This window comes from Candida theae (genome assembly GCF_024610275.1).
Source record: "Candida theae strain CBS 12239 chromosome Unknown scaffold26, whole genome shotgun sequence".
Classification (NCBI taxonomy): Eukaryota; Fungi; Ascomycota; class Pichiomycetes; order Serinales; family Debaryomycetaceae; genus Lodderomyces; species Lodderomyces theae.
In genome coordinates this window covers 1-25,108 of record NW_026261319.1, presented here as the reverse complement: position 1 = coordinate 25,108, position 25,108 = coordinate 1, and the positions used below count along the sequence as shown (strand labels likewise).

Here is a 25,108-nt window from a genome sequence, read left to right as displayed (position 1 = left end):
ATGAATAAGCAAACGCTCGACGAAGGCAACGAGGATCCACTTACAGGCACGTTCAAAATACTAGATCGAAGTACAAATATCGAGATCAACATCACACCGATTCACATGATCAGTTTGCACTCTTTACTCCCGCTGATACCCACACAAACTTCCCTCGATTCGCCCCAGAGCCTACTATCGGAGCTTTCAAACGACAAAAGTGAACAATCAGCCCTAGAACCAATCATGCATATCTTTAAATCTAGTAAGAAACTACGACGTGATTGTTATTGGTTGTGTGAGTTGAAGTTCAAAGTTGATGACAAGTTCAATCACTGGGGTGCGATGTTTCCGCTACTGAATGCGGAGGATGACATCGGCGATAATGAACAGAATAAGGATGGAGGTAGAGATGAAGCTGGCTGTTATTTTGGTGTGTTTAAGGTGAAAGAACCAATTTTGGAGGACAAAAATGCCGATGAGACATACCACTTTGCAAATGAACAAGATTTGACGGCAATCGATGAGTTTTCACTCAATGAGAAAGAGGAGGAGCTACAGACTAGTGAAACTAGCGAGTCAATAGAGCCGTTTTCGATGCAACCACCAACAAGGCCACAGAATGATTCGAGTAAAAATGGGTTGGTTTCCCACGCGGATTCTTCTTCCACCTTCTTGTCTCCTACCAAACGCGAAGACAGTCAAGATCCATTGCAGTTCCTAACTAATCGATACTACCATTCGTTGTATTCCCTTAATGAACCCTTAAGTTACTTCTCCAAAACTTCTTTACCTCGATTCAAGAACCTTTGCGAGGGAAACGACTCGCTTATCTTAACTATTCTTGACTCATTAATATTGAACATGGACAAGTTTGACTTAAGGTACGACGGGAAGTCTAATGGGGAGCTCTTTGCAAGCGAGGCGAGCAGTTCACTGGGTTGCGAATTCCAGCATCGAGAAAAGTTCAGACAGAGAGTTGGGTTTAGCGTTAAACGAAACGTTGAAGGTGATGGAAAAGAAGATAGCGTTAATTCTGGAGTGGGGCTGTTACACCTTGATGGCATTGATAATGAGAAATTGCAGAGGTTGACGTTGGAATTGAAAGTTCGTGAAGCCCAGCTACAAATAATACTCCTATTTGAAGCTTTCCAACTTTGGAATATAGATGAGGACGAGTTCTTGAAGCAAAATTTACAAAAACAGAATGAGTTGATGAAGGAAAGTCAAGACCAACTAAAAGCAAGCTTAGTTCGTGCTCGAAAAAGGCGGAGAACCAACACGAAGAAATCAACTAATGGGCATCAGGAAAAGAAGGAGAGTAAACGAGTTAAACCAATTACTTTGCTGGGCCCAGAGTCACTGAATGAGATGCTGAATCGCGGGTTTGCTTATTATTTGTATTTAAATAAATTGATTGATAGGTTGAACTTGTGGGAGGTGTTGATGGTGCCCGACAAACATGGCATGCAAGGGGGCCGTAATGTCGTTGCCAATGGCAATAGTGGGGGATCTTCATCTAGTTATGGGTTTTTGGCGTATGTCTTGGTGCCGTATTATGGTAAAACATTACCGCTCTTGATGAAATATGTGATTCGCAACATGAAGAATACAAATATGGAATTGACTTCGAAGGTGAAGAAAAAAAGCCATAGCAAAAAGAGAACAAGCTCTAGGACTCTGTCTGCTACAGACATATCAGCAGGGTCTGATAAAACCCCAATTGAGGATGGCACAAATAAAGAGGACGGCGTTGGTGAAGAGAAGGAATCTAAAGTGAAACGGAAATCAATCGTTTCCAGTGACAACAATGACACATTGATCAAGGACATTTCAATTGCATCTTTGAAAAGATCAAAGTCAAATCTTGGAGGACAATCGTCTCGTGAATTATTGGACAAACGACAAGTTGATTTGAATTTCAAACCGCCACAATTGAAGAAGCAACTTAGCTCGAATTTGGATAATGGCGGTGCAATTTTGTCGACAAATTCATCGTCGTCGCTCATTTTTGGCAAAGCTAGAAGGAGCAGGACTTTGCCTAGAGTGGGATCCACATCCGAAATCACTCCACTGATGAATGTCGCGCAAACTCCTATGAAAGGAGGTCGTGAAGTAGTTCCCAATGGGACTAGCATTTCTGATAGCAGTCGCGATTTGATGATGCCATTTTCTCAAGTTGACGCCACGCCAGCGAAACAAAGAGTAGTTGACTTGGAGATATTTACACCGGCTCGTAAACATCATGCGTTGGAATCACCTGTGAGTAGTACCATGAAGAAACAAGCACCAAACTCCATTTTTACTAGTCCTGCAAGTGCCAATGACGCATCGACATTTTTGAAACCTGCGTCTGGTCTGATGGCACAAAGATTGCAATCTGTGGCATTGGGTATTGTTCCTGATGCTGCAAAAACCACGTATCTTCAAGAGGAAACGTCTCTGGTTGCATTTACGCCGAAGAAAAGGAGCACCGATCAGACTGTGACGATGCCTAGAGACTCTCCACATGATTTGATTGTGGAAGCTACTCCCCAACGTAATCAACACAACACTCCACAACTGAAAGCTCCTCCATATATTTCAATCGTTGAAAGTACTCCTGTGCAAAGTAGTGCTAAGCTTCTGGCCTTATCCAAAGATACTGCTGATACGGTAGTTCAAGCAACACCTCAACAGCAGCGCTCCCCACAACAGCATATCCAAACACCAATTATAAAGCACAATCAAGAGAGCCAGTTCAAGTCGCCAATTGCATTACAAAAAAATGGCAAATTTTCATCACCACTGGTTCAAAAAACGAAACCAGGTGATCCCGTTGCCATTAATGAGTCACCGATATATAATGCGTACGCCACGACTGGATTGCTTTCGTTACGAGGCAAAAGCACCGCAGAAGAAGTCAGCGATGACGAAGGCGATGCCGCATATGATTCAGACGAGATTCTCAATCCCAAAAAGAGGAAAATGAGAGCTACTTATTCACGACGATAGCCTCACTCTTTTTGTTAGCATTATTTTTTTGTAACATTATAATGACATGACGAGAAAACGTAAACACTTTGTAGATTATTTACACTCTACACTGCTACTTCACCAAAAAACACCCCTCTTACTATATGCTTTGCATCCGATTGTTCTAGCACCAAGTCTGCCAATGGCTCCCCAATTCGTTGTTTCAATTTTTCCTTTATTTCTTCCGACAACCCAATAGACCCATCCACATCCACATCCACATCCATGGCATCACCATCACTTCTGACATGATCAAGTTTCACACTGAGTTTCCGTAGTATCTCAAGCACGGTATTTATCAAAATTTCCCGTTCAAATTGGGACTGGTTTGTTTCGATTACTGACTTGTACCAGATTTTCAAATTCCCCACAAGAACCAACTTCAACACCTCATTACCGAGATTCTTCAATCCCAACAAGGCACCGTATTGTGTTCCCACGGGTTTTGTTGAGTCGAGTAGTGCACGCAATAACGTTCGCGTTACTCTTGGACGTAATGTGGAATAGGATGATCCGTGCGTTTTGATGATATGTTCGAGCAAAATAGCGGCAAATTCACGCACGGCGAGCTGATTTCTCAATGCTTCTTGATAATTGTCAGAGGATTCTTTGACAATGGGACCGATACGTTTTGCCAATAATAGAGTCAAGATGCATGGCATCAATGCGTGGACGTAGGGGTCGAGGAAAATCGTCTTGTTGTCAGCTAAAGCGGATATGACTTCTAACATGGTTGATAATATTTCAATGTTCCTCAATTCGTTGGTGATTTGTTCAGCCACGAATTGAATGAAATAGGGTACTAGTTGGTGCAACCCGGGGTCGGATTTTAAGGAAGTCAATGCGGCATTTTTCAAGCTCTCCTTTTCAGGGTCAGTAGATATTAAAACTTCAACGACTTTGTCAAAGTATAATTTCAACTCTTTGGAAAGAACGTGCTTGACTAGTGGTTTGGTGTCAAAATTCTTGTCAGTTGGATTCTTACTCTTTGGTCCATCATCAGCACCATCCTGACCATCAGTAGAAGAACTACCTCCCAAGGTCAAGATGTCGTTACCCAAATATGACGAAGTTGCACCTCGAATTGCTGGAGGCAAGTTCTTTATATCTGAAGGTAAAGGATTCTGCGGAACCATGGGCTGGACTCCCTCGATAGCTAACCAGTGAGCAGTGAAATTGCACCTTCGAGGCACTTTGGGTAACTCTTGATTGATCAATTTTTCAAACTCCAATTCTTGATCATCGAGATAATACAACGTTTGACCACCGGCTCCAACCATTGTTTCTTTGAAATTCAACGGTTGCGAGTTATCGTATCCGTACAAAGGTTCGACATTGAGGATTTTCAACGCATAGTCTATGTCACTGGTCATAAGCATTTTTCGTTTTGAGTGACGCATGAACTTGATTGCCAATTCAAGTATTTCGTGAATACGGTATTCGACATCCATGGCGAGGTTTTTGGCAGTTTCGTCAGGGAGATTGATCCCTAATGAGTCGGCTGCATCTTTGACAGTATCGTATGGTGACCATAGGGAGTGTGATAAAGGCACCCTCGTGTCCATTGTGGATGTAGTATTCTTTTGTTGTGTTTACCTGGTTTGGCTTGGTTGTTGTCGTTGTTTGGTGGATATCCAGCTTCTTTTTTTTTTTCACTCTCTCTTTTTGCTTTTGTTCCACGCACACGACAAACTAGTGCCAGTGCATTACCAAAGGTCCAGGAATAGAGTATACGTGTTTGAACTGCACATGACCAGTTGTTGAATCGTTACATCACATTAGACCATTTCTATTTACATTTAGTATTAGCTATCAACAAAGTCTATCAAATAAGAAAACAATCCGCTTTTCTTTCATTCAACAACTTCAACTTTCCCCTAATCAAGTAACCTTGGATTAGCATCGGTTACTTTCTTTGTAATACTTCTATAATCAACGTTTTCCTTCAAATTTGCAAAATGTGGAACTTCGACAACAATTTCATTTTCGAAATGTGGATCTTCTTCAGTGGTGATTCTTGAAACTTCCTTGTACACACTAGCCTCTCTGATCCAACCTCTAATGAAATTTATGCAAGCTCCATTATGTTGCATATAGTTTTTATAAGTCTTGACTAGTGACAAGTACAATCCCAATCTCTCACTAGTCTTGTAGTTCTCCGAAAATGCAGTTGCTGCACGAAGGGCAGACCAATCGGCATTAGCAATGTATTTGTAATTTTCAGCATCCAATTTGTTCAACAAGTTGTTCCACAATTGTAAAATCTCCCGTACTGAATAATCAACTTGTCCTGCTTGTTTCAAAATGACACGATGGGAAATAATACTCTTGTCAACATTAAATTTATCAAAGGCATCAACAACATCCTGAACCAAGCTTTTCTCTGTCCATTGCATATTTGAAATCAAAGTGTTTAGAAATACTTCATCAATCTTGGGTGATTTGGTGAAAATCAATTTCAAAAGCTTGATTGATTCTTCATTTGGTTCGGGAAACTTGTTAAAGAATAACTTGAATAATCCGGCATTGATCGTAGCCAGTTTAGATGAATTGGTAGCTGCGCTAGTTTCTCCATAGTGAGTAGAGATGCGACTCCACAATTCAACAACTTCCTCCATTGAATCGCCAGCATTGACGCAATTTTCCAAAAATGACACCATATAAGGTGCTTTCAAAACAACAACATAAGGCAAGGAATCAGCACTGTCAACTGCCTTGTCAAAAAATCTCTTGGCAATAACAGTATCCTTACATTGTCCGATAAATGACAAGTGCAACTGAGCCAATCCTCCCAATATGGATTTTTCCTGTGGGTTTTCCTCATACAATGTCATCAATTCCTCTAAAGCATCCAATCCTCTGGCATGATCACCCTCCATAATGGCAACTTGACCCATTCTGTCTGATAAAAACGGGTGTACTGGTTCATTTTCACTGACACTCATGTTATAAATCAGCTTAATTTCTTCATAGCTAAAACGTTTAGTTTCATAAGCCACTTGAAGTACAATTGACAAGACGTCATGACTTAAATACAATTGACCAATTCCATTATTGGCCTTTTCTGATTGACTAACTCCAGTCTCCCATAGATTCATAATTTCAGGGTTCAACTTAAATTGCAACAAAGTTCCAAAGATTTTAAACAAGATACGGCTTGACAATACATTGTTGAAGTCGCCTGATGCAACCAACTCAGTTACATTCAATATAGCTGTTTGGTAAATGAAATCTTCCTTGAATGCACTGGCTTGGTCCTTATCTCTGTTTCTTGAATTAGCCAATCTAATTTTTCTCAGCGTAATGGTGGCACTGTATAAATTTGCCACGTATCTGTACAAGTCTTTTTCAGACATCAGCTGTCTGAATTTCTCATCTTGGATTAAGGTGGAGATTTCTTCAATATCTTTGTTATAGGTGTTGTTATCTCTTGGACTCCAACGACTCATGTAGTTTGGTTGATGGTATTTATGTTCATAGTATGGAAACTTTTCCTTGAAGTCGTTGGCAATTGGTTTCTTGTCTTGGAACGGGGACAGGATAGTACTGCTACTGGTGGCAGTAGTTGCGGAGGAGTTGTTTCTAAAGAAAAGCTTTGAGTCGAGGGAAGTGGTTGTAGTGGTGTTTGCGGTGCTGGTGGTGGTGGTTGTAGTAGTAGTAGTAGTTGCAGGAGATCCATTTTTGGCTAATTTGATCTTCAGGATGAGCGAGGGCCGTAACCCCTGTGAAGAAGTGTTTAATAATCTAAACATATGGTGTTATTGCCAGATGGGTAGACTATAAGTGGGCGGTAAATAAAGCTGAACAAGCTAGTGGGTGTATATATATATATATAACTATGCAAGTGAAGTTTGTTTGTATGTTCTTCTCTCTGTATTCCTTCTCTTTTTTGAAGGAAAAGGAATAGGAGAAAAAAAAAAATTTCTTTTTTTGTGATATTCTTTGTGACTTTATATAACAGAGACAGAGACATATAATATATATATATACACACACATACACACACACACACACACATACACACACACATACAGAGAGAGAAGGTAAAGAACAGGTGATTTCTATCTTTACACTTTTAAACACAGAGCACAACAAAATATCAATTCATAGCTACACTGTCACCCGTAAGATATTGTTCTATCTATATCATCCTCTATCTCCTGACTGCTATTGACTCTTGGCCCGCTATCATATTCTTTTTCACAACCCCCTATAACTGATCTTTAGTAGTCTACATTCCACGCTTAGGTTGGAAATGTCACTCTATTTCTTTTAAAAGAACTCCTCTCCATTAACGTCCAGAAACAAAAAGAAACTATACAGGTGTCACACTTGCTTATCAATTCAATCTATCGGATGTTGTTGGTCCTTTTGGAGAGCTGCACATGACGAGAAAGCAGAAAGCAGTTGGACGCTACCATGACATTTCTAATTCTCTTCTCATCCTTCATTTCATCTTTCATTTTTAAGCCTCACACACACACACACACACACACACACACACACTTAATTCAGCAGTTCTCAACACCAGCACCCAAAGGAAAGTATATTCTTCCAATTTCTTTGACCTTACATAGATAGAAATTACGTGTTTGTGTGTAATAATTTATTATTGCTGAAGAGGCACTTTAATTACCCTGTTCTTAAATATGAGCATGAATACTAACCAACCAAACACCAAAGAGTCAAAGGATGAGATTTTGAGAAAACGACGAGAGCAATTAGCAGCATGGAGGGCTAAGAAACAACAAGAAAGCAAACAGCTGTCGCTGCTGTTGTCAGAAACACCGCCATCAACGCCGTCAGAAAGAAGCAACACTTCTGAAGCGGAGAAGAAGCAACGACAACAAAGACTCGAACAGTGGAAAAAGTCACGGTCACAAAAGGTTACCAGTCCACCCATAGACGTATCTCTGAAAACTCCATCGGGTACCACAATTAAAGTTTTGAAAAAGCCACTTGCCCCGATCCAAAAGGCTAAACCCCAACTCAAGAGGAAAATTGATGAATTTGACTTTGATACAGACGATAACCAGCAAAAGAGGTTGAAATTTGTATCACCTGCTTCCTCCTTTGGTGTGCCAAATGATGCTGCCCAATTTAACCCTGAGGCTGATGTTGATGGTAATGATGACGACGAATTAGATGCGTTCATGAAATCAATCAACTCAAACGAAAGCAAAGGTACGACGACGAATGGAGCAACGCCGGAAGTTCAATTAAATTCAGATGACGAGGATGATGACGATGACAACGACGACGAAAGCATAGACGAGGAAGTAGATTTGCAAAAATTGATTGACTCCAAATTGGCCAAGTTGAACAACACCACAAAAGAGCTACAGGATATAGACCATTCTCAAGTAGCTTACCGGCCATTCAAAAAGAATTTTTACAAAACCCCCTTTGAATTGTTGTCAATGTCCGAGGATGAAATGAGTTTGCTAAGATTGGACCTTGATGATATCAGAGTCAGAGGAAAGGATATACCGCCACCGTTCACAAAGTGGTCTCAATTACTTTTACCAGAAAACATAATATCTGTCGTCAATGATCAACTACGTTTTGACAAACCGTCTCCTGTGCAAGCGCAGGCCATACCCATAATATTGTCTGGTCGTGATATGATTGGAGTTGCCAAGACAGGTTCAGGAAAAACTCTCTCGTATGTTCTTCCAATGATGAGACATATTCAAGAACAGCCATTACTGGCCAGTGGAGATGGTCCAGTTGCTATTGTTTTAAGTCCCACTAGAGAATTGGCTTTACAAATTGAACAAGAAGTTTTAAATTTTACTAAAAACAGCGACAAACGAGTGACTTGTTGTTACGGTGGATCCAAGATTGAGAATCAAATCAGCGATTTGAAAAGGGGGGTTGATGTCATTGTGGCCACGCCTGGAAGAATGATTGATTTGTTAGCTGCAAATGGCGGCCGTGTAACCTCGATGAGACGTACAACGTTTGTAGTGTTGGATGAAGCTGACAGGATGTTTGATTTGGGATTTGAGCCCCAGATTAGAAAAATTTTGTCACAAGTGCGTCCTGATCGACAAACTGTACTATTTTCAGCGACATTCCCCAGAAAATTGGAAATATTGGCAAAGCAAGTCTTGTCAGAGCCCGTGGAGATCATTGTGGGTGGCGTGGGTGTGGTTGCCAAGGAAATTGAACAGAAGATTGTACTATTGAGTGAAGAAGAAGAAGATTTCTTTCAACAAAGGGTGACGTTGCTACGTGATTCTGTTCAAGAGCATTTACAAGCTCACGAAAATAGCAAAATACTCATATTTGTTGAGAAGCAAGTTGATGCGGACAAGCTACTTTCCAATTTGCTAGGTTTTGGTTTACCTTGTGTGGCGATCCATGCCGGTAAAGAACAAATTGATCGAAAATATGCTATAAAGGAGTTTTCTTCCAGTGACAGTGGAGTTGATATCCTCATAGCCACATCTATTGCAGCACGTGGTCTTGATGTCAAGAATCTAGGGTTGGTGGTGAACTTTGATGCTCCTGGCCATCTCGAAGATTACGTTCACCGAGTTGGTCGCACTGGTAGAGCTGGCGCTGATGGGGTTGCAATCACATTTGTATCCAAGAAACAGGAAAGAGAGATAAATGTGTTGGTTAAAGCGTTGAAATTGAGCACAAACGAAGTTGATCCCGATTTGCAAGCGATTGCCGATTCATTTAATCAAAAGGTCAGATCGGGTGGTGCTAAAGTAGGGTTTGGCTTTGGTGGTAAAGGCTTGGACAATTTGCAAGAGGTACGCGATAACAAATTGAAGATGGAGAAGAAGATGTATGGAGAAGAGGCAGACGACAATGCGAATGAGCAAGCAAAAGAAAATGGAGCCCGGCCAAGAAGTAAAGACAACACGCCATCCGCGATGTTGACCCTCCCTTCATTTGAAGTTATTGAAGGGAACTCTCCCGAAACTGCCGGTCCAGACAAGTGTAAATTTTTCTGCCGTATTACCATCAATGACTTGCCGCAAAAGGTTAGATGGGACATCGTACAACGTGAACACTTGTCCAAGATTATTGAAGGTAGTAGAACATCAATCACAACTAAAGGGCAATATTATCCACCAACGCATAAGTTCAACCGTGATAAAGATACCGAGCCCAAGCTTTATCTTTTGGTTGAAGGGTTGACCAGGAAATCCATCGAAGATGCGATATCACTAATCAAGGAAAAAATGTTCCAGAGTATTGATTCGATGGCTGCTGATGATCGCAATGGTACATCTGGTAGGTATACTGTGTAGAGTGTTAGGGTACCGAAACATAACGCAATTTTTTTTTTTTCGCAATCGCCGCTTTTCCGTAGTAAATGAGGAAATTATTATCTATTCTTCTGTGGAGATTCTCTTGAGAGTCCTTCTTCTACGAACTAGATTCATATATATGCTGCTGGCGCTAGAAGCAGATGTGATTTATTTGATCTCTACGTCGGTGAGCTTGGCGTGCGCGTTGTTTGTTACCAAAAGCTGCAATGCTTCTGCCGCGGATTTTAAATGAACATAAATGATCATGAAAAAAAAAAATGTCAGAGGACAAAGTATTCATGTTGCAAATTACGTCGCTTTCAATCTGAATACATCTCGCAACACTAACGTGTAGAGAAGTAGTAACATATGTTAATACCCTGTCTTCTCAATTCTCATCTCCGCGCCAGTACGAAGTAAACGGAGGAATTGATTCCTAGGAAAACCCCACATTCCATTTTTTTTTTTTTTCATGCTCGGTTAAATTCAATGCAACAAACACCCTCTTCCAAAAAGAAAAAATAAAAACATACTGGAGTTACAAATTGTACATATAAAGCATCCAAATTCATCTACTACTGATACACAACGTACTTTTCTCTGAGACACTTTACCTCACTCCGTATTCCCACAATGTCATTTGACCCAAAGAATTACGCCAAATACGAGTTTTTCACCATCAGCGCTCTCAGCGAAGGTGTAGCACACGTTCAATACACCAACCCTAAAACTCTCAATGCTTACACCAACCAAAACTGGAGAGACTATGGAGAAATCATGACCAGATTGGACAAGGAAGAGGACATTTCCGTAATTGTTATTTCATCAGGTGTTGCCAGAGCTTTTTCATCGGGGTTGAATATCAAAGAAGGAGCAATGACGATGAAATTCGATGGAGCTACTGAAAAGGAAAGACTTGCCAAATTTGAAGAGTTTATTGTTGAGTTCCAAAACGCTTGTACTGTTCCGGCACGTATCAGTACCCCCACCGTTGGGATCTTAAACGGTATCAATTACGGATTAGCCATTGATCTCGCTAGTGCCTACAGCATCAGGATCGGAGTTGAAGGGGCCCGGTTCTCCATTGCTGAGGTCAACATTGGTATTGCTGCCGATATGGGGTCATTACAGAGAATGCCAGGTATTGTCAACAACAAATCGAAACTTTTCCAACACGCTTTACTTGGTGATGTCTTTGATGCTAAAGAGGCCCTTGAGATGGGGTACCTTAGTACTGTTGTGGACTCTGTCGACAAAGGTCTTGAGTTGGCTGGTGCTTGGGGTGCTAGAATGGCTCAAGCTCCACAATGGGCTATCAAAGGTACAAAGAAACATATTCAGGATATTTTGAGTGGAAAATCAACTGACGAGGGTTTGGCTGATATTGCAAAGTACAACGCCGAAAACATTATGCGCGTGATGAAGTTGTAAGTATTTTTGAATAGATTAAGCAGAGTGGTTTAGAGTGAATGAAATACAGTTCAAGTTCATAGTAATACCTCTCCATATCCTCTGGTAGCGTGAGAACAGGTTTTGCGCTAATGCCGATGATTGAAAAAAAAGACCAGGTAAAAAAAAAAAAAAGAAAAAAGAAAAAAGAGAAAAGAAAAAGAGCAGCTGATTGGAAAATTTTCGAACTTGGTAAATCATAGAAGTGAAGCATACAGTTTGAGACCAGATGGCGCATGTGTTGAGATATGGACCCAGACAAAGAGAACTTTTGCATAAATTGTCTCGTAATTATACATCGTACAGCATCAGTGTAAACGATGCAGTTACACGAGCCCATGACAATCTGGTATCTCATGCATCATCAACCACTACACAAACCGTTAATGAAACTAGCCCTACAAGGCTACCGTCAAAGAGTTTGACTGAGTCATATGAGATAAGCTCTGTATTTGCATCCAACGTGGAACCAACAAGGGAATTGCAAATCAAGAACGAATTGATCATGTTGAGCGAACAAAAGAGCTTTGAGAAATTGGTCAGTGTGCTAGAGACATGGTCCTCACGTGATATTGACGGAATGGTCAAGACATTGGGCAGGGAGTTGATTGCGCTGTATTTGAAAGACATTATCAAGGAAAATAGGAAACGACAAGTGAAGAAACACTCACTTTCACCAATCCAAAAATCAAACAAGTTGATGAAGATGATTCAAAAGTTGACTGATTCAAGTGATTTCACAGTTGAAAATAAATTCACAAATGAGATTCGAAATGTGTATCGAAACTTGATTTACCGTGGTCGAAATGAGCATTTTTACAACAAGGACAAACGTCAAGATATATATCTGGGGAACAATTTAACTGGATACAAGTTGATACCGAGTGATTTTGAGAATTTGATGGAACTTGAATTGGGCAACTATAAACTTGATTTAGCATCTAGGTGGTTTCAAATTTTCCGTAAGCAGCATGGAGATCAATGGAGGCAACATATGACGCCAAGATTATGGACACTAGCATTCAAGATTGATGGAATGGGAGATAATAGATTCTGGACTATTAAGGAAACCGACTTGTCTAGTTATTACAAGAATCCACTCAGAAGTCGGTTCAACCCTAGAATGAAGGTGGATTTGATGGATGTGCAGTATGATTTGCAAGATCTTGATTTGGAATTTCATGCATCTGTGATCCAATCTTTTGCTTACTCTGGACAACTCAATGGCATTAAATCGTATGTGCTGGGAATTTGGGGTGTTGATCAAAATGGAAAATTGAGTCTGTCGCGGACAAAAGTTGGCCTGTTAACCCATTTGTATCCAAGTACTGATTTCTTAACTGCCTTGTTTGCGTCATTTGCATACAATGGGGAGTTTTTTTCTGGTATAAAGTATATTAATGCGTTCCAACTTGCATATGATGAAATAGATAGCGATGGCGTGAAAAATAAGGTGTTTTGGGAGCAAGTTTTCAAATGGGCCAATGTCTCCACCTTGTTTGAGGAGTCGCGAGCACTAAAGTATTTCTTAACCAAGAGTAATTATTCAAGAGGAAACAGTGTCGATTTGAAAGATGCTCAAAATGATGCTAGTTTTGACTATGTTGGGTACTTGCAATTTATTGACAGCTTGAAATCTGAAAGAGTAAAGACGTTTGATCAGTTGTGGTCAATTATCCAGAATGATAAAGAGCATTTACCATTTTCCAATCTGATATACAAGGCGTACTTGGATGTTTTAAAAGAAGCACCAGAAGAGTCAAAATTGTTTGCGTATTTAACAAGTCTTTTAAAAGAGTACTCGAGGTATCATGTCAAGACCAACACATTTACGAAACGCTCCGGTATGGGATTCTTCCCAACTAATGGGATAAGCCACTCGATACGTGTATTGTATACGGAAGCTATGAAGTCGTTGGTTGAGTTGAAGGGAACCTCAACTTTTCTTGGCCAGATCCAGCCCTTGATTAGCAAATGGAGTATTGATGAGCCCATGGAAAAGAAGTTGATGGCATGGGCTGATACGAGAATGCCCGCTTACAGAAAGGACTTGGAAGCAAAACGTGAAGAGTTTATGAAGAACTTATCTCTGGATGAGGAAGAGTCGCTATTAGATGTTTTGTAAAGATATATGGATAGATGGTAATGAATAAATAATAAGGTCAACTGCCTCTTTAGACGTGTATCAAAGTCGTAACATCTCAAAATGCGACAAGAGTCAACAGAAAAAAGAAAAAAAAAACCTCCACGTAACAACTGAAAATAAAAAAAACAAAAAATAAAAAAAATAAAAAGGTGAAAATTGATAACTGAACAATCAACGATTTTAATCAGCCAACTATAAATCAGTTACTATGGCAGCCGAAGGTGTTGAAAAACTTACAGAAGTCCCACTCGAATTCTTCAAGGATGGATCGGCGTTCATCAAGAAATGTCAAAAGCCAGACCAGAAGGAATACTTTAAGATTATTAGAGCCGTTGGTATTGGTTTCATCATGATGGGTGTTGTTGGATACGCTGTCAAATTGGTCCATATTCCAATTAGATACTTGATCGTGTAAAGGGGAGATGTTAGCGATGAGATAAGATGGGATGGGATGGGATGGGATGGTGGTGGTGGTGGCAGCGATTCATTCGGTTCATGATGCTACATTGGTCGAAGATTGTGGCGTGAGGAGACGAATGGATCAACTACCTTTGTTTAGAGGAACTTTTGCTATCCTACTGTATAAAATCTTTGAATACGATATTCATTTGTGAATGATGTATTGACCTTGGCATGTGCCCTACATGTAGCTGTTGTCTTGGATAACACTTTGTGTTTAGAGTTTCATTGGTTCATTAATAATTGAGATATGAATGGGGAAGCTGACTCAATGCTAGCATAATACCGGGCAGCCTCAATCTCTGACGCAGCTCTCGTCTTTCTCTTGTCCCTTTCTTGTCTTGTGGTCTGGTTTTAAAACTGCTTGCTAGGTGAGTGTCGCGAAATGTACTTGTACTTTTTCGACACACCAAAGTTAATCTCATCTCAGCACTATATGAAAAATTAATTTTCATAAATGTAGAGCTTCCCAAACCAACACAAATTGAGAACAGCAGAAGCCAGCTTACATCCCGTATCATGTCACAAGCTTCGAACTTTGTCAAGAAGTTAGCATCCAACGACAAACCAACAAGGGACGCCGCACTCGAGTCCCTCAAGAAATTTCTCATTTCCAAATCAGCATCATCATCATCATCATCAAAAACAAAAACATTCACGATTTCATTACTCGATGCTGAAAAATTATGGAAAGGGTTGTACTACTCCATGTGGTTCTGCGATAGACCAAAAGCTCAAGAACGGCTAGCTGAAAACTTGGGCAGATTGTACTCGGAAAACATCAAATCCGATGACGTATTTCTCCGATTTGTTGAAGCATTCAACTTAATCATGACTAAACAATGGAGTGATATTGACCAGTGGAGAATCGACAAGTACTATTTGCTAATTAGGCGGGTGTTGAGACATAATTTCAAGTACTTGAAGCTGCATGATTGGGATGAACCCTTGGTGCGCGATTGGGTTGATGTAATGAGTCGAACTTTGTTGAGTGGTGATGCTAAAGTGCCTGTTGCTTTGCCGTATCATTTATGTGATATTTACTTGGATGAGCTTCAATTGGTTATGTTTGAAGAGTTGGCGGAGGAAGAAGCGGAGTTGGATAAAGAAGATCCCAAGTATTTGCAAAAATATGAGACATTGTTGAGACAAAAGATTGCTATTGTTGAAGGTGTGCCGGTGTTGAAACTAATAGAGCCGTTTCTGGTTTTGAATAAGGAGGCGAAGTTGAAACCTTTGAGGGAGAAGTGTAAGGAAGATGTGTTGGATGATGAGCGATTGGTGGATTGGGCTGTTGTTGGTGATGATAGTGATTCCGACGTGGACGGTGAGGGAGATAATGGATCTGCTGAGCAAGATGATGAAGAGGAAGAGGAGGAAGAGTGGAAAGGATTTTAGCCTGTGTTTAGTAGATACAATCTGATTAATAAATGTTGCAAAAGTGCAATTTGGCGTTTAAAATCTGCACAAAGTCGTGTATAACCTAATTTTCATTCAGGACGTTATGTTGTAGATGAAACAGCATCTCTCAATTTCTATTTCATTCCCACCCCAAATGTCAAAACAAAACAAAGAGACGAACAAGTACATACCAAAGTTCATAATCTCTAAACCATGGTACAATGAAAATGAGAGTGGAAACACTGAAACAACGCAAGAGAACACCGACTATCTTTCACATCAACGAAAAACATCAGAGATTATTGACCATAGTATACCTCTAGTAGGTCAAGGAATCAAAGATGAACGGGAAAACGGGATAAGAAATGCCTCCAATAATGAGAATTACGATACGAAAAGGGATCGATGGTTTGGTTACTCTACTGAAGAATGGCTCGAAAAAGTCAAGAACTGGAATGAGAAAAATGATGTACAAGTCAACTCGACTAATAATGAGGGTGAAGATTCAGACGATACTGATTACGAATTAGAGTTGAATGAATTGGGATTAGATGGGAAAGACATTATGCAAAATATCAAAGAGGATCCAATGGAGAAGATGTTGCGTGACCGCCAAGATGTTCCCGCGTATATCCATAATATCAATTCACGATCAGATGCCAAAATACGTATTGAATATGATCCCAAGTCTCGTTTGGCCAAAGACCCAACCAAGGGAATATTAAATGATAAAAACCAGTTTGTTAAGAAATTGGAGGGTGATGCGAAAGATTTGAAGAAATTGCAAACTTTTGCTTGGGATTTGAACAAAAAGAATGAACAACAAAGGCAGATGGCTCAGGTTGCTAATGCTGGTGTTGGTGATGCCAATGCCAATGCCAATGCTAATGCTAATGTGACGGATGTGAATGATCCTCTTGAAGCTAATCCAACCTTGATGCTGATAAAGGAACGAGAACAAAAGGAGGCTGCAAAACAAAAGTCAATTGCCAAACGAAGGAAGCTTCTTGATATGTATGGTGGGAGTTGAAAGTGTAAGTGCAGAGAAGGGTGTGGGTGGAGTGGGTTGTTGTTACCCACCTATAACGTGACCAACATTGCACATATTTTCCATCTCAGAAATTCGCTGTCTACGGCATAACCCACTTTTCCCATGTTTTCAATCGAATATACTCATTGCCTTCGAGCACTTCTAAAAGTGGGAGTTCTTTCGCTGCTCCAGTAACCATCTCGGCATATTTCCCATTATGTGTCAACACTTTGATTTTATTAAACTCGAGCAATTTTTTTACCTTTAGTTTACCATCAGTTTTATCAAATAGAGACCTCAAGTAGGTATCTTTGCAAAGATTTTCGGTTGAGAAATAGTATTGCAACTGTTTCTTGATATTTTTTTTGAGGGTGTCTCTTTTGCTTTCAAGCGGAACCATTGGTGTGCAAGGTGTATATGGCGTCGGTATTGGTATTGGTAATTGTGGCAGCAGGTGCTGAAGTGGCAAATGCAGGTACACGGGCATTCCAAACACTACCATTGGCTGCTGTGGTGGAAACATACCAGGTGATTGTGGAAATAAAGAGGAGTTTGGTGATGGAATGAGTATGGGAGAGGGAATAGATGCTGGATCCGTTGACATGTATGGATGATCTTCGGCACAGTGGGAAAAGAAGGCCATGTCTGGTTTTAAAGGGTAAAATGTTGTTGGTAGTGTAGTGGTTGATAATGCAGCAGTACTAGTGGTGGTGGTGGTGGTGGTGATGGTGGTGGTAGTGGCTGCCTCTTCTGCCCCTGGTTCTGTCGACCTCAAATCTGGTTGTGACATTGAAATGGGCTGCTTGGTGTGCCTGTCTGTAACCTTATACTTGAGCAAGTTTGTTCCACCTTTGATATCCCATGATCTAGGAAGAGTTGGCTTTTTAACTTTGACTCTGTTTCCAACGTTTACTAATTTGGTTGGTTTATTTGTTATTCTTGCAGCCATTTTCGGTTGCAGTAATTCAACAACTGATGATGCATCTGAAAGTGGTGCAACCCTGGCACTGGTCTGAATTACTGATGGAGATTCCAAATGTAGATTCAGTGGGCCTGCAGGCTCTGTATTTTGTTTGCAAATTGGTGCATCGGTGGTGGTTGCTGCTACTATGTTGTCTTGTGGTTTGGACAATACCAATGTATTGAAATCCCAAGCATTTGTTGTTGGAGGGGGAGCTGGTGTCAATCGTCTTATATTTGACATTTGAGGTACAGTAGTAGTGGCTGTGTATATTGGTAAGTGAATAATTAGCAGAAGATTATGGTGGTGTTGTACTATGGTACTGCTGCCAAAAGTAGACTTTAGTCTTTTGGTTGTAAAGAGAGAAAAAACATATACAAGAGACCCCAGAAAGCTCGATCTTTTCGTTTCACTTCTAGAGATAAAATCTGTAGAGAAAGGTCTATGGTAACAGCTAGCAAGACTCTGCTATTTTGATAGACATACTGTAGAAGACAAGCAAGAATAAGATTATCTCTATTCAAGATAAGCAGACACAAAGAGCTGCTTGTTTTCACAGCACCGTGGCAAAACAGACCATCTTCATCTACTACAACAGAGCCTATCCTCCAAGAGTGGTGATTAGAGCCTAAGAATTAGGCATGCTACTGACTCCAATCAGAGTGTAGTGTATTTTTTTTTGTTTTGTTTTGTTTGGTGTTGGAAGACCCAAATAATTTATCTATTGTTGTTTGTGTAGTTAAAGGTTAAGTGTCTTGTGAGTGAAAATTGATTAAACTGTGGGGAGAATGTGGATATTGCCCCGAAATGAAAGGCAGAGAGATAATAAATGAGCCAGCTATTAGTCTATTGAATAGGAAGATCCTGTTTTGTAATATCTATCCAGAATACTATGCATTGAAAGATGGAGAAACTTTCCTTGTGCTGACAGAATGAAGAAAGAAAGAAGCCCACATGGCCCACATGCCCCCCCCCTCTGCACCCAAATTACACAAACAATAAAGATTTGCATTGTGTTGATTTAATTTATTTTTTACTTTTTTTTTTTTTTTCTTTTTGAGTTTTTAGTCACACGACATCATATAAATCAACTAAATATACTACGTATTGGCTATAATACTATCGATTCCGTAACTGTGTAGTACATTCAGCAACTGTGTATAAATCTTGGTGACTAACATGGTTGCTTCTCCAACCTCCTAGAAGAGTAAGCAATCTTTATGGAAAATGATGGCTCAATTTATTGTCTTTTGAATGGCTTGCACTGCTGGGAGTCAAATAAAGTCTTTTTCTGTGCATTAAAGGAAGGTTTTGCAGATAAGTTTCTTCAATGGAATGCCACGTCCCTCCCATCTTTGACTTTGTACATTGCTGATGATTCTTTGATATGGGCTTAGACTTCTCAATGCACAAGCGCCAAAACATTTAGCTTTCATTTTTTTTTTGTTTTTGTCTGTTATACTTTCATTATGGAAAAGGATCATTTGACACACGTTGCAATACAACAATCTGTATCCTGACTCTATATCTCCACATGTAAGCAGATCTAATGTGTTATCAAGCTGTACAGGAGATATATATTACCTAGCCTTGCGCTCTGACCGCCTTGACTTACAGCGTTTGCTATCGTATATTGTATTTTATCAATGCTCACGTGTACCCATATTTTCTGAAGGCCGGGGGGGGGGGCGTGTGCCTTTCTATTTTTACCTTTTTTTTTCTTCTTTCTGTTTGTTTATATGCAGGATGCTGTACAATTTCTCTGTTACACAAACCAAATGTATTATTGTACTACGACATTTCCAATTTCAACCCTCGTGGGACCTTTAAAATAAAACTAATCAGTATTATGGATATATATATATATATATATATCTATGTCCTTTCCTTTAAACTCACATTTGACTGTTTCATCTCGTTTTAGATGATTTCTAGCCTAAACTTCAACAACATTATCCCACTCATAAGCCACATCATCACATTCTTTGAATTACATCACTAAAGCATAAAAACTTCTTCTTCTTCTTTACTTTGTGAAACGTTTTACCATAGATTTTTGCAACTTACATTTAACTCACGCCATTTGACAAAATGAGTTTCCCTGCTCCGCCCGTATTGAAAACAACTATCATCCAATTGAATAAAAAGCCAGAAGCTGAGGGTCTGGACAAAAATTATGAAATATTGACAAACACCTACAGCAACATTCTGTCGAGTGAAAATAATACCAAGAGCCCCATTGGTGGCACCAGTGATGACTCAGCCCCAACATCGCCAAATTTGGAAGCTTTAGGGCCCAGCAAGAAAAAGAGAAGGAGATCAACTGCAAACATTGATTCAGAAGAGTTGGCCAAACGGAAACACGAAACAAAGCAACTTCATTCTATTATTGAAAAGAGGAGGAGAATAAAGATTAACCGTGAATTTGAAGCTTTGAAATACTTGATCCCTGCTTGTAGGAATTTCAATGGCTCTACACCAGACGCAAACTCTTCGTCTCCACTGAAAAGAGCCTCAAATGCAGGAAGCAGTAGTAGTGGCAGTGGAAACGGTAACAAAATCGATGGCATGTACAAATTGACAATATTGAAAAGCTCAGTCGAATACATTTTGTATCTACATCACGTTATTCAAAAGCAACAGGAAGTCATAAGAAGTGGTTCAGACTCAAAGTCTGCCACTGATTTCAACATTGATTTTGCTAAAGTGCCACTCGATGTCAATCAGTATAGAAATATCGATGTTGACTTTAATTTTAAAACCTTGTTGAATGATGTGGAGGGTGCTGGAGGTTTGGCAACACGTAATCATGCAGATTCTTCTGAAACAAAATTGAACAGATCTAGTTGGATACCGAACCACAACAGAATCATAGAAGAAGAAGAAGAAGAAGGGGAAGAAGAGGCGGAGGTGGAGGTGGAGGTGGAAAAGCAAGAGGATGCTCATAATTCAAGACAAAGCAGCGACGGTGACGATAATGACATCAGTAGTCGATCCTCAAGTGTTGCCCCATCGCTTTCCTCAGTACCTTCACAAATGTCCATATCATCCTCTTCAAACAAACTTCTGCTTCCAACACCCGAATTCACCCCGGACATGGCACCAATATTCACCATTCTCAACAAATACGCAGACACAAACATGGACAGGAAAAGTCGAAAAGGATCTTACCCAATTTCTCCTCAAACTTTTGCAATACGGTCTGCCAATCCTTCCCCATTCACCAATCCTTTGAAGTCAACATTATCCAACTCTTCATCCCCTAGTATGCGCAACTATATCAACAAAACTAATTTTGATAATGCTGCCAAGGGTCATGCTTTCGCCTTGCCTGATCCTGCTATAAATCCTACAAACTCAATGCCGAGGGATCGCTTAAAGGGTGAAGGAGCTGTTGTTGTTGGGGGTGCTACATCAAAACCTCAGTCTTTGTCGTCATCAGAGGGGGATAGAGACGAAGAAATGGGTGTACAAGATGAAGAGGAACTCAATGATCAATGTGCTTCGAAAACGTTGTTGGCTTTGAGGAAATCAAGTATTGGGAACTTGTTAAATTAATGTGCTATTCTTTGTAGCAAATTGTGTTTATTTATTTCTTTCGTCTTGTGTATGACTATTCCAGTGTATGAAAGTGTGCTGAATTTATCACTTTCTCTCTGTGACTGTTTCGAAAATCGACACCGTTATATCAAGCTATTATCTGATAAATACTCTACATACTCGTCCACCTTGCTTGGCCACGCAGCCATCTCGTCGTAATTTGAAAGCTTGTAAGGATCGGGGAGAACCACCTCCAAAAAGAATAAATAAAACATTGACCACGTATCGAAAGTTATAACTGGTCGCGGGTTGCTATTGGACAAGAAATCAAACCAATTATTAACCCGTTCTTCAACCTTGTCTTTGTTTCCATTTGCGGGTGTTTCATTTTTGGTGAAATAAACAGTGGTTATCAAAGGTAGCAACAATTTCCAATACGATATTGTCAAGTCGATATCCAACACTTTTTGATTATCAGATTCCTTCAAAAAGGCAAACGTATAATCGTACAATTGTTTGAAATCTACGGCTTTATCTGTGTCTAAATCAGTGTAACTTCCTTTGTCATACAATACATCCTGGTGGAACTTGTCTAAAAACTTGCGCATGGATTTAATATCATGGATCTTGTAATGTTGCCAAATGGAGATAAACTTGTCTCGCTCAAAAACACCAACCAGGGGCGACTTTAGTAGAAATGCCAACGTTAGAGCTTTGACATCATCTGGATCAATCTGCAAATCGTCAAGGTATTTCAACGTACCGTCAATATCAATCACATTGGGATTATTTGCATCTTTGTATTCATCAAATAGTGAAACCAAGTGCTTGTCGGTGTTGGAGGAAGCGGATTTCCCATTAGATTTAGAGTTGGGACTAGATTTGGACGCGTGCTTGGTGAAGTATGAGTCGACGGCTTGGTCTATGTTATACTTGCTCGCTTCCAAGTACCGTCCTGCTGTTGTAGTTGATGTGCCTGTCAATTCGCAAAATTGATTCTTTAAAGCCGACTTGTTTACCTGTGATAGGAGGGGGGGTTAGTATTTCGTCTTGGGTATGCTTTATGTGGCTGGGTCTTGTATCGTACCATCTTATCTACAGTGCTGGGAGAGGCTTGGAATGAGGCCCTCTTTGTCCTGAGCCTCTGTGTGTTCTTTTCTCATCAAGGTTTTTCAAAGTGAGGAAACTACGAGGAGACAGAAAAAAACAACCACACACAATCCAAACAAAAACTTGGAAAATTCCAATTAACTCGGTCACAACCCATAACACGAGCATGTTGATATGAATGATGGTGCACATGTATTGTCTCTGGATCAGATCCGCGACGTCATTGGATTCCCCTCGCTTGACGACTTGTCAAGCTCACCTTCGGACATAGACAATGATATACAGATACTACTTGACTGGATCCTGCCAATCATACCGGAAAAGAGTCTAGAGTTGTGCTTCAGGTCTGGCCTGTTACTGCAGAGAAATATCAATGACGCCACCACCGGCACTGCCACTTCCACATTTGCGACCCCTGCAACTGGCCCATTGCTGCAACAAGATGAGTCTGTTGATCCGAAATTCTTGTTGCCAAAATATGTTGATCCCTCACCTAGAGTCAAATTGGCTGTGAAAAGCTGTTTCAAAAATGAATCTGATCAATTGAAATTTATCGATCTATATGTCAACTCAGTGAATACCAAATTGAAAGCGTTGCCACTCTCTGTTGCTTCCCATCGTTTATTTATGGAATACATCAACATGATCAAGTTGATGAAGCATCAATTTGAGACACATGTTGACAATTTCAATCTTTCCAGCCGAATAAACTTGGCATTCACCACAAAGTACAATTCTGTTTTGACTTCCTTTTTGTTTGATAATACTGCTTTCCGAGACGAATTGAGCAATTTTTTTGAAAAATCGTTATTCAGCGAAGCGACTTTGTCAACGCCACTTTCTTCTTCGATTACTTTGAATGTAATTGATATTATTTCAACTTTGGTATCGGTGGGCCTATCAGGATGTTTGAATGAGATCCTTGTTGTGTTGTCCATTGACAAAATAAAGGCTTATACTGAGCAGATATGCAGGGGAGTTTGGGACAAGCCATTATTGACATCTATTGAATCGTTTATTCAAAACGACATATATCCAAACTTTTCCATCATTGTAAGCTACACCACCCTGTCGAACTTGACTGACACGATGAATAATGTCTACTTGTACGAATTGATGAAGATTGCTCACATGGAGTTGATTTCGTTGCGGATTGAAGAGATTTACTCATTGGTTTTGGACTACCCACGTAGTGAGACTGCACTTAATGAACTCCATACTTGTTTGCTGAAGAGCAAAATTGAACAAAGTGACGTGACGATGAACTCATCGGGGATTTTCTCATACATGGGTGATATCTCACTACTAGCGCAGGCGGAAAAGAGATCTGAATTGGTGAATCGGTTTATTCTATATTGTGACGACAATTTGCTCCATGCGGGCGCAAATACAATCGATGTGATCACCTCCTATATCAAGACCATCAAGGCGTTTTTATTGATTGATCCCAAGGGCGTGCTTCTTGACAAAGTAGTGAGACCAATTCGTGGATACTTGAAGACTAGGGATGATGTCATTGTGAAGTTAGTTCATGGGATGTTGGACATGTCTGAGTCAAACAAGTTGCGTGATTTGGCATTGGAGTTGAATTCGACTGAGAAATACGATGCTGCGGTGCAAATTAAAGACGGCATTGAAGATTCGTTGGATTTAAATTGGGTGCCTGATCCGATTGATGCGTTGCCTGATTTCAAGAGGGAGAGAGTGAGCGATACCATTGAGTCATTATTGTCGATTTTCGAATCAAAGGAGGTTTTCATTGAGGAGTTTACGAAATTGTTTGGACATCAATTGATTGAATCGACGAATTTTGATGTTTCCAGTATTGAAACAAAATTGAACTTGTTAAAATCGCGATTTGGAAAGGATAATTTTACGACTTTGGATATTATGCTTCGTGATTTCAATGCAAGCAAGCACTTGAATACTAGAGGAGGTCGCAATGTTGCCGTATTGTCGCATTTGTACTGGGACTCTGTGTTGGATCAATTAGACGAGGAGAAAAACACGTTTAAATTGCCACCAAATGTTCAACTGGATTTCACGAATTTTGAACAACACTATAATACACACCATCGGGGCAGGTACTTGAAACTTGTGCCGAGCTTGGGCAGTGTGAGACTTCGACTTGATTTGGGTGATCAAGTAAGTGAATATGAAGTGAGCACGGATAAAGCGGCCATCATTTCTCTCTTTGGTGATGTTGATCATGATCTCGATGTTGATGATATTTCCAAAACGTTGAATATGCCCTTATCCATGGTCAAAGATGGGTTATCATTCTGGATTGAGCAAGGTGTTATTTGCGAATTGAGTAAGAAAAGGTATATTGCTATTGATGCCATGAATTCGTCAGATGGCAAGTATTCCAAATCGCAATTTGGTGATTTAGAAGTTATTGAGCCGTATGTGATTCGGATGTTGCTGAATATAACTGCACTCAATTTTCAAAGAATGAAGTCTTTGCTTAAAATGATGGTTCCCAAGGATGAAATCGACATTGGTGTCGTAGATGATACCTTGTTGAAATCTTATTTGGATCACTTGGTTGAAATTTCAAAGATTGCATTTCTTGGTGAAAACTACAGCTTGAAGAAAAATACATAAATGCATAGAGGTTCATTTCTGCTGAAATGCATAATGATATTGTAGTGTAAATTGGTAACAGTTTCTTTTGTTAACGATATCAATTTCTTATCCTTTGACAGCAATCAAAAGTCATCTGACAAGAAGAAGGAGAGAATTAT

At 40.0% G+C, this 25,108-nt stretch overlaps 13 protein-coding genes across 13 annotated transcripts; 9 read left to right on the top strand and 4 right to left on the bottom strand. All coding sequences in view use genetic code 12, as the record gives it.

Annotated features, from left to right (window-relative positions):
* On the top strand, positions 1-2,973 carry KGF57_000013 (uncharacterized protein; the record flags this gene model as incomplete). The annotated part of the gene is made up of 1 exon (XM_051750490.1): positions 1-2,973. The coding sequence occupies one exon, from the start codon at positions 1-3 to the stop codon at positions 2,971-2,973; it is 2,973 nt and encodes a 990-aa protein (XP_051611432.1).
* An 86-nt stretch (positions 2,974-3,059) lies between these two features.
* Positions 3,060-4,559, bottom strand: TAF60 (Taf60p; the record flags this gene model as incomplete). The annotated part of the gene is made up of 1 exon (XM_051750380.1): positions 3,060-4,559. The coding sequence occupies one exon, from the start codon at positions 4,557-4,559 to the stop codon at positions 3,060-3,062; it is 1,500 nt and encodes a 499-aa protein (XP_051611431.1).
* Positions 4,560-4,871: 312 nt separating this feature from the next.
* Positions 4,872-6,746, bottom strand: KGF57_000011 (uncharacterized protein; the record flags this gene model as incomplete). The annotated part of the gene is made up of 1 exon (XM_051750270.1): positions 4,872-6,746. One exon carries the CDS (start codon positions 6,744-6,746, stop codon positions 4,872-4,874), a length of 1,875 nt encoding a protein of 624 aa, XP_051611430.1.
* An 897-nt stretch (positions 6,747-7,643) lies between these two features.
* Positions 7,644-10,265, top strand: PRP5 (DEAD-box RNA helicase; the record flags this gene model as incomplete). The annotated part of the gene is made up of 1 exon (XM_051750160.1): positions 7,644-10,265. The coding sequence occupies one exon, from the start codon at positions 7,644-7,646 to the stop codon at positions 10,263-10,265; it is 2,622 nt and encodes an 873-aa protein (XP_051611429.1).
* A 633-nt stretch (positions 10,266-10,898) lies between these two features.
* KGF57_000009 (uncharacterized protein) lies at positions 10,899-11,696 on the top strand (the record flags this gene model as incomplete). The annotated part of the gene is made up of 1 exon (XM_051755416.1): positions 10,899-11,696. The coding sequence occupies one exon, from the start codon at positions 10,899-10,901 to the stop codon at positions 11,694-11,696; it is 798 nt and encodes a 265-aa protein (XP_051611428.1).
* Positions 11,697-11,943: 247 nt separating this feature from the next.
* On the top strand, positions 11,944-13,839 carry KGF57_000008 (uncharacterized protein; the record flags this gene model as incomplete). The annotated part of the gene is made up of 1 exon (XM_051755305.1): positions 11,944-13,839. One exon carries the CDS (start codon positions 11,944-11,946, stop codon positions 13,837-13,839), a length of 1,896 nt encoding a protein of 631 aa, XP_051611427.1.
* Positions 13,840-14,068: 229 nt separating this feature from the next.
* KGF57_000007 (translocon subunit) lies at positions 14,069-14,275 on the top strand (the record flags this gene model as incomplete). Its single annotated transcript, XM_051755195.1, has 1 exon — positions 14,069-14,275. One exon carries the CDS (start codon positions 14,069-14,071, stop codon positions 14,273-14,275), a length of 207 nt encoding a protein of 68 aa, XP_051611426.1.
* Positions 14,276-14,838: 563 nt separating this feature from the next.
* Positions 14,839-15,717, top strand: KGF57_000006 (uncharacterized protein; the record flags this gene model as incomplete). Its single annotated transcript, XM_051755084.1, has 1 exon — positions 14,839-15,717. One exon carries the CDS (start codon positions 14,839-14,841, stop codon positions 15,715-15,717), a length of 879 nt encoding a protein of 292 aa, XP_051611425.1.
* Positions 15,718-15,874: 157 nt separating this feature from the next.
* Positions 15,875-16,750, top strand: SLU7 (mRNA splicing protein; the record flags this gene model as incomplete). The annotated part of the gene is made up of 1 exon (XM_051754565.1): positions 15,875-16,750. The coding sequence occupies one exon, from the start codon at positions 15,875-15,877 to the stop codon at positions 16,748-16,750; it is 876 nt and encodes a 291-aa protein (XP_051611424.1).
* Positions 16,751-16,850: 100 nt separating this feature from the next.
* Positions 16,851-17,954, bottom strand: SLF1 (Slf1p; the record flags this gene model as incomplete). The annotated part of the gene is made up of 1 exon (XM_051753472.1): positions 16,851-17,954. One exon carries the CDS (start codon positions 17,952-17,954, stop codon positions 16,851-16,853), a length of 1,104 nt encoding a protein of 367 aa, XP_051611423.1.
* Positions 17,955-19,802: 1,848 nt separating this feature from the next.
* TRY6 (Try6p) lies at positions 19,803-21,269 on the top strand (the record flags this gene model as incomplete). The annotated part of the gene is made up of 1 exon (XM_051752370.1): positions 19,803-21,269. The coding sequence occupies one exon, from the start codon at positions 19,803-19,805 to the stop codon at positions 21,267-21,269; it is 1,467 nt and encodes a 488-aa protein (XP_051611422.1).
* A 125-nt stretch (positions 21,270-21,394) lies between these two features.
* On the bottom strand, positions 21,395-22,341 carry KGF57_000002 (NEDD8 ligase; the record flags this gene model as incomplete). Its single annotated transcript, XM_051751262.1, has 2 exons — positions 21,395-22,270; positions 22,339-22,341. 2 exons carry the CDS (start codon positions 22,339-22,341, stop codon positions 21,395-21,397), a joined length of 879 nt encoding a protein of 292 aa, XP_051611421.1.
* Positions 22,342-22,535: 194 nt separating this feature from the next.
* KGF57_000001 (anaphase promoting complex subunit 2) lies at positions 22,536-24,968 on the top strand (the record flags this gene model as incomplete). The annotated part of the gene is made up of 1 exon (XM_051750159.1): positions 22,536-24,968. The coding sequence occupies one exon, from the start codon at positions 22,536-22,538 to the stop codon at positions 24,966-24,968; it is 2,433 nt and encodes an 810-aa protein (XP_051611420.1).
* Positions 24,969-25,108: the final 140 nt, after the last annotated feature.